This window comes from Centropristis striata, chromosome 3, assembly GCF_030273125.1.
Source record: "Centropristis striata isolate RG_2023a ecotype Rhode Island chromosome 3, C.striata_1.0, whole genome shotgun sequence".
Taxonomy (NCBI): domain Eukaryota; kingdom Metazoa; phylum Chordata; class Actinopteri; order Perciformes; family Serranidae; genus Centropristis; species Centropristis striata.
In genome coordinates this window covers 998461-1006545 of record NC_081519.1, presented here as the reverse complement: position 1 = coordinate 1006545, position 8085 = coordinate 998461, and the positions used below count along the sequence as shown (strand labels likewise).

The 8085-nt window shown below is 44.6% G+C and overlaps 1 protein-coding gene across 1 annotated transcript; it reads left to right on the top strand.

Moving 5' to 3' along the window:
* The first annotated feature begins 884 nt into the window (after positions 1-884).
* mych (myelocytomatosis oncogene homolog) lies at positions 885-7331 on the top strand. Its single transcript, XM_059329978.1, has 3 exons — positions 885-1109; positions 3133-3694; positions 4729-7331. The coding sequence occupies exons 2-3, from the start codon at positions 3148-3150 to the stop codon at positions 5346-5348; spliced, it is 1167 nt and encodes a 388-aa protein (XP_059185961.1). The 5' UTR covers positions 885-1109; positions 3133-3147; the 3' UTR covers positions 5349-7331.
* Positions 7332-8085: the final 754 nt, after the last annotated feature.

Here is an 8085-nt window from a genome sequence, read left to right as displayed (position 1 = left end):
GAAAGTAGTGCAGTAGGTTAGTGTTCTGCTTTAAAACTCCGTGCATGACAGTTAGAGAAGGTTTCTGGTCGTAGTGGTAGTAACAGTAGTAGGAGGAGCTGCAGATGGATGCAGGGATGGTGAAACACCCAGCAAGAGTTTTGGATTTAGAGGACAACGTGGCTCTGAAAGCAGTCCGCCTGCCTGCCTGCCTGCCTGTCTACCTGCTGCCTGCCTGCCTGTCTGTCTCTCATAGCCTACTACAGTTAAAGGTACAGCAGCAGAGTAAACTCCCTGCCCCCAACCAACATACCCTAACAATCCCACCCACTGCATTCCCCACTAACAGCTGTGGAAGTTGCTTTTTTTTATTATGTGTGTGCAACGAATAAAATGCATCTAAAGTGCGGATTAAAGACCCTGAATGCATCACGTACGGTGTCATTTCTCTTTATAAATACGTCATAAATAACATTATAATAGTTTTTAATTGTATTCGCTCGTTCTTGAGGTTGACCGACAGACAGGCAGACAGACAGACAGACAGACAGACAGGCAGTAAGACACCCGGCTTCTCCTCACAATCCACGTGTGTTTCTGTCCTAACTTTTACCGCCACCATTTTCCTGGAAACCCAGCCCGCGTCGTATCCCTCCGCCGGCGAGACGACCTAGTGCGCGACTTCACTGCGAAAATAACCAGACTCGGCTTTGCGTTTGTTTTTCCCGCCAGAGCTAAATGGAAACAGGAGCCGATTGGGATAAATAACACCATATGTGTGATTGATATTAGTGACATTTTGTGGTTTTTAGCGTTTTGGCGCGATTTTGGCGGCGGCGGAAGGACACCGGCGGCGCGCAGACATATAAAGCGAGCGAGCCCGACGGCCACACCCACTCTGTCTGCTGGTAGCGGAGGTGAGAAGGTCTGACAGGTGAGCTTACACCATGCTGCCCTGCTACAACTTTAACTTCACACGCAGAAAATCCCAGTCGGACAGATAGCTCCCAGTCTCTCTCCTGCCTCGCTGTGCTGGACTTTACTCGGATATTTCGGACGTTTCCTGAAGCTTTTCTTCATTTTTTAAACCCTTCTTCTTCTTCTTCTTCTTCTTGCACGGACAGTTAAAGGTAAGACATGTGGTTCATACACTCATTTACACATTTACACCAGCATGGCTGCACGGTGCTTTTTTATTTTTTTATTATGTGTGTGTTTGTGCATTTTCTTTGTTGTAATTGTTAAATGTTGAATTAGACAGCTGCTTATTCTGCAAACAGTGTGGAGGAGATATTTGTCATTTGTTCATTTCTATCTGATTTCTGACAAGATGTCAATACATTAATATCCCAGAATATTATATCTGGTGTCTCTATTAAATATATAAATGTTCTGTCTGGGTTCCTCTCCTATCCTACAGCAACAAATATTATTTTTTCATTATCAACCTGATTATTCTGCTTGCAAAATATCATATACACAAATCCAAATTCTTATTACAAACCATCTTTTTTAATTTTTGAGAAGAACTCAAACACACAGAACAGATCATTACAACAATCCAACCTTCAACAAACAGAAAAGCCATAAAAACCACCAGCTAGAGCTATGCACGCTTTATAACATGCTTAATAACTGATTCATCATTATTTTATACACTGTCACCCCCTGGCATTGTTTATGTTTTGTATTAATGTTCTGTGGTTTTTACTGTTTGTAATACTTGACTTTCAATAAAGTTTAAAAAAAAAAAAAAAAAGAAGTAGCTGAGCCCATGCGGGGTTTAAAGGACCCGTACAGCTGCTTTAACCTTTATACAGCTGCTTTAACACTCGTATTTTTAAACGACATTGCTTGATTTCATGCACGCAGAAGTGGAATAATCTGATGCACATTTGTGTTTTTAGTAAATGTGTGTCTAAATGTGATTTAATAGCATCAGCACATGGTGTTCAGTTGTATTATAAAGGCAGTCTGGAGCTGGAGCATGCAAAACCAATCTGCATTCAAATCCTCATTGAGAAAATGTTCATTTCTAGATGCTTCACTTGGTGAACAGTTTGTACTTTCTCGCCGGTAGTTGTCGACACTGGCACGCATTCATGTGCAAGAAACAGTCGGTTGGTGTCACGTTGAGTGGGGGGAAATGTCAGCATAAACACTATTTATGATTTAATGATATTAATGATTATTTTGCTGGTCTTGTCACGGCTCAGACTGGCCTGTGTTGGAGCCGTGGCTCAGGTTTCTCAGGCTGTGATGGTGAAGAAAGGCAGCCTTTAACTCTGTCTGCAGCACACACACACTGCTGCTTTGTTCTCCCACACAGCCTGCTATACATGCACATACCATAAGAGCCCAGAGACAACTCTCAGGGCTTCCCCTCGCCCAGTAACGCCAGTCTATTCCACTTATATCTCATTGATTTTATTGCATTTTGATTTATTTGCCTTTTTAATGAATGGTTTGCTTCTGGTGGCAGGAAAGCAGCCGGTTACATTTTCTCATGCATGATCCTCTGGGTGGTTCTTTGTGCTGAGAGAGAGAAAAGTAGGTTTAGTAATTTGAAAAGGAGTTGTGAAAGTGTCTTGATTTCCTGCAGGGAAGCTGAGGGTCATGTATGTGAAACGGTAGCTGAAGGGTTTTAAGTGTTGAGTAACAAAAGGAAAAGAAACAAAAGACGGCCCATCTTTTCTCTCTCAAGGTTTTTGTTTTGTGTGTCAGCAGGCAGCTGGGGCACCATTTAGGGTTTTAATAACTTTCTGAGGAGGAAAAAAAATGTAAATTGTGGAAAGAGGTGTTAAGTATCAGCCCCGGTCTCTCCCAGCTGTTCCTATGATGTCATGGGGAGGGAGGGTGTTAAAGTTTTTGGGTGATTTTTTTTTTTTTCGTCTTTTTTTTTAAGGCCTCCCTGGGGAGCCGTGGGCGGGGCTTCAGTGATGTAAACACAGATAAAAGGTGGCTCGCTGCTGGTCGGGGGCTCAGTCTGGAGAAACGGGTTTAAACTTTCACTACAACACGTGTTGCTGCTGCTGGATTTACTGACACGGAGCTGCTCTAAACACACTACTGGCTCAGTTCCTCTGGAGTTAAACCTCTCTACCTCCTCTCATTTTGTTTGTTTTTTTTGTTTTTTTTATCGCTTTTCTCCAGATTCTGCAAGCAAACATGTTGCAAAGCTTCTCTCAGTCGCAGGACTGGCTTTACTCGGAGCCGCTGCTGTTTGACGACGAGTTCTGTCAGAGTCTGATGAAGGACCTCCAGGCGCTGCCGACGCCGCCCCAGTCGCCGCCGATGAAGAGCGGGCTGGGCGGCAGCAAGCCGCTCTCCAAGGAGGACCAGCTGAGCTACGTGTCCGACATCCTGCTGGAGGACCACGACATGCAGCTCAACTGGAACTGCGACTTCTTCCACTCGGACGGCGCCGGCGAGAAGGACGGCGAGCCCAGCCAGCCGTGCTCGCCGCTGGAGGAGGGCGGCGAGGACTGGCCGTGGCAGTGCCTGGCCGGGGACAAGAGCCTGGAGGAGAAGCTGGTGTCCTCGGTGCTGGGCTCCAGCCCGCTGCTCTCCGACATCAACACCAGCATCTTCGAGGAGATCGCCGGCTCCACGCTGGACTGCCAGAACCTGATGGACACTCAGAAGCCCAGCGAGGCCACATCAGACTACGGATCCACCGGCGGGGAGCTCTCCACCTACTCCTCCAGCGACTCTGGTGAGTTCAAACCTCATTCTGCACTCAGGATTTGGGACTTGGGCTTGGTTTTTGAACAAAATGATGCCTTTTTTTAGAACGTTTTCCATCTTTTAGACACTTTAATCTTATTTTTTTAGAAAGTTTTCTCTTTTTATCTAACTTCTGGCTCGCCATTGTGTCTCTTATCAGTCTGAACACTCCTCAGCCGGAGCAGCTTCACTGGCGTTTCATTGATAATCAGTTAATGTTTAGTGGCACTGAGCCACAAATTGTTCTTTGCTCTGGGCTTATCAGGACGCCGGCCGCCCACCTGTAATCTGCTGCTGCTTTATGACTCAAGGATGTTGTTGTAGCGGGGAGGGCTCAGCGTCGACTGACACCAGTGGATGAGTGGTTTTAGGAGGGATAATTGACATGAGTGTGTGTGTGGTGTGTGTGGTGTGTGTGTGTATACTAGTGAGTCATGCTCTGCTCCATCCATTAACTCGTAATGAGTCATTTTACCGACTGGAGCCCTCGAGCAGAGAGGAAGCAGCAGGCTGGCAGTTATTGAATCACTTATTGTGAAAATATGGTTAATAAACAACAACTTGTTGTATTTTTAGGTTGTTGGGTTATTTTAAAAAAACAAAACCCATTCATTTTTTATTCATTTATTTATTTTTTACACTAAATGGCTTTCATGCTTCAATTTGACTTGGAATACATAATTATACATTTTTTGAAAAAAACGTAACTATTGTTTATACGTTGATCTGTTGCTGTAATCTGGAGACGCTTCACTCATCAAACAGTTGGAAGCTGCTGCACGTTTATGGCTGTTTACAGTAGAACATCTCACTACTGTGTGTGTGTGTGTGTGTGTGTGTGTGTGTGTGTGTGTGTGTGTGTGTACAGTGTCTACACTGGTGTTTTTGGTGTCAGCGCTCCGTTGGGATGCGGTGACGTCATCACAGGGCAGATAAAGTTCCTACGAGAGGTCAGAACAACCAGGTTGTGCCAGAAAGCGTCTCTAACTCTTCTTCTCTTCTTTCCTCTCGTCTCTCCAACAGAGGAGGAGATCGACGTGGTCACCGTGGTGCGCTGCTCCTCTAGCCCCTCCCCCACGCCCTCATTGGCCGACCGCCAGCAGAAGCAGGAAGAGGAGCAGCGAGTCCTGCAGCGCCACCACTTTGAGATCCAGCTGCAGCACAACTACGCGGCGCCGTGTCCCGCCTCGCCGCCGCCTTCGTCCTCTTCGTCCAACAAGCGCTCGCGAGGGAGCGACGGCTCCTCGCGCTACCACCACTCCTCGTCCCGCAGCTCCTCTTCCTCCTCCTCGTCGTCGTCCTCGTCGCGCTACCACCACCACCACCACAGTCACCACCACAGCAGCAGCAGCCACTCGTCCAGGAACTCCACGGAGACGGAGGACGAGGAGGAGCGGCGGCGGACGCACAACGTGATGGAGCGGCAGCGGCGCAACGAGCTGAAGAACTGCTTCGTGCACCTGCGAGACAACGTGCCGGAGCTGTCGCACAACGACAAGGCGTCCAAGGTGGTGATCCTGAAGAAGGCGAGGGATTGCATCAACCGCCTGGAGCAGGAGAGCCACAAGCTGCAGTCAAAGAGGGACAAACTGAGGAGCAAGCAGGAGGAGCTGAAGGCCCGGCTGGAGCAGCTCCGCAGCTAATGTCCAGCAGCCAATGAGAGAAGAGACTCTGTACAAAGACTAAGAGGGGGGGGCGGGGCTAAAGGACGGTGTGTCATGCTGAAAAAGAGCGCACAAAGTTTTGACATTTCAAGGACTATCTGGTAGCAACAGAACCGGACAAACAAACTCAACATTGCCTCAGAAGTTTCCATTCTCATGCCTTGACTGCTGACTGTTGTAGAGAGTAGGATGATGTTTTTAAAAGGTGAAACGAGGACGGAGCGAGCAGATTTATTATTATTATTATTATTTTTCTTATTAAACTTGGCTGAATGCACACTGAAAAACAAGGACACCATCTTTTTTGTTTAATCGTTTGCTTTTATTTCGTCCCATTTCGGGGGAATCTTGATGCAGAAGAAGGCAGTTTGTTGCCCAAATAAGTGGAATAAAGCCTCGTCAGCTGAGTAGTTGAATGAAACTTGAATGAATATTGTGTTTTCAGGATGTCTTATAGCCATACTAACCAGTGATCCCTCCACTCTGACAGGTATTGATGCTGGCTTCCAACTTATTTGGTCAACTGCGACTTCTTCGCCGGTTAAATTCCAGATTTTTGACCATAAAACATGTTGTTCAGTGTGCTTTCAGGCCTGTTTGGCCTCAGGCGGCCCCTTGGGGCCCAACACCACTCTGTTATCAGGTTAATGTGTCAATGACAGTACTGTATAACTGTATAGAGCAGGTTTGATTCTGTACACAGAACAAGGCTCGGCTCCGGTCCAGTCCCCCTCCGGCCCGGTCTCTTCACAGTATGTGTGTGAGTTTTCTCGAGTTGAAATAAGTGGAAAATTACTTTGTGTATTATTAAGTATTTGTCGTAAACTCAAAGGTAGCCATATTACACAGCATTCAGGTTCTGAGGAGACCGGACCGGGAAGAGAACTGGACTCTGAGCCGCGCTGCCGTAGCAAATCAGCCAAAGTCGCGACGGAAAACCTTTTATTTTCTGCAGAACATTTAATACTTGCATGTCCGGATAACGGCGAGAAGGACCGATGGCGTCCTGCCGAACGTAATATTAATATTTAATAAAAGGTTCTAGTTGGGGGAAGCTGCAGCAGCAGCAATACTGTGATATTTAGTTCCATTGCTCATAGAGCGGCAACTTTAAGTGTAAATTTAGAAACAAACGGTCACCATTTTTACCATTTTTACCATTTTTTTTAATCCAGGAGAACCCTGAGATTGTTTAAATGTCGTTGTGATTCATTCGTCAGTGGCCATCAGTCAAACTTTTTTAGAAACTGCTGATTATTCAGTGACATTTTTTAAATTTTTTTACGCTCGACATTTAAAATGATTGGCGCTGTCGAGCTTCGTCACGTTACCATGACGACCTTCAATATTCAGATGTGAGAAAAAAGGTCTGAAGCTGACTCACGATGAGAAATATTTCCAAATAAGCTTGATCCATGTATGTTTTACATGAATGACGACCACTGACCAACATTCCCAACATGTTTTTAGACGCCCGGCGGCCTCGCCCACTTATTTTTTTATTATATGGGCACAAAAGAGTCGCAGAGAAACCAAGTAATATTTAAAGAACTAATTTGTGTACGTGTTCACCAGGAGCCTGTCGTATCCGTTTACTATGAGGTGTCTTGTTGTCGAACTCGTACTTTGGGGCTGGATTTGAAATATTTGAAATATTAATAATGGGGTTGAATGTTTAACTGAATGCCATTTTATCCTAAATATCAATTATTGCCAATGTTATCCATTTAATGTGCTGTTTGTCATGAAATGTGCAAATGGCACAGATTTGCTTTTATGTGTCAAATGTCTTAAAATGCATCCTGTTCTTTAATAATAGAGTTCTTCCTCGTTCAGACGGAGTGTACTTGAACGCACCCTGGTTGGTAGGAATGATGACGATAGAGGTGTTTCGGTGTTTTGCGGTAAAAAAAAAAAAACCTGTTCTGCCTTGAAATGCGTTCTGTTCAGGACTTCTTGTTTCCTTTATTGATTATGTTGCTGTCTGGTTAAAACCTCGTCTGCTTCCAACATGTTTAATTTTACTTTTCAGGGAAGCTTTTAGTTGTTTTTTTGTTCCAAACGTCTCCAGTTTTTAATGTTTTTAACTTCTCGTGGCGGTTCCCAGTTGCAAAGATCTGCCTGGTGAAGTGAAGAGGCTTTAACCAGACAGCACGATGATTTCTGTTAGCATGATGAAACCTACCTCCACCTGGCTGCAGTCTGGCCTGTAATATTTTTTTTTTTTCTGGTTTTAAATATTGTACAGATTTAAAAAAAAATGTAAATATTTTTGTTATTGTATCATAAATTATTTTAGTCTTTTTTTCCCTTATTTTTTGTTATTTTTTGAGGATTGAAATGAAATGTTATTCTTTACCGAGCAGCACTTTTTGTTTTTCTTTTTTTAATATTGATGTAATTAAAGAATGAATTGAGAGTTTTGGAAGCCTGCCTGGTTTTATTGCATGCACACACACACACACACATCCTTGTGCTTCTATCTTTGTGAGGACCCTCATTCTAAAAGTGAATCCCCTAATCCTAACCCTAACCATCACAACTAAATGCCCAACCCTAACCCTAAAACAAAGTCTGAAATCTCAAAAAAGCCTTTAAAGAATTGAGGACCGGCCGAAATGTCCTCACTTCACAAAAATGTCCTCACTCTGTTGGTTAAAAACGTGTTCTGGTCCTCACTACGTAGGAAGTACAAGAACACACACACACACACACA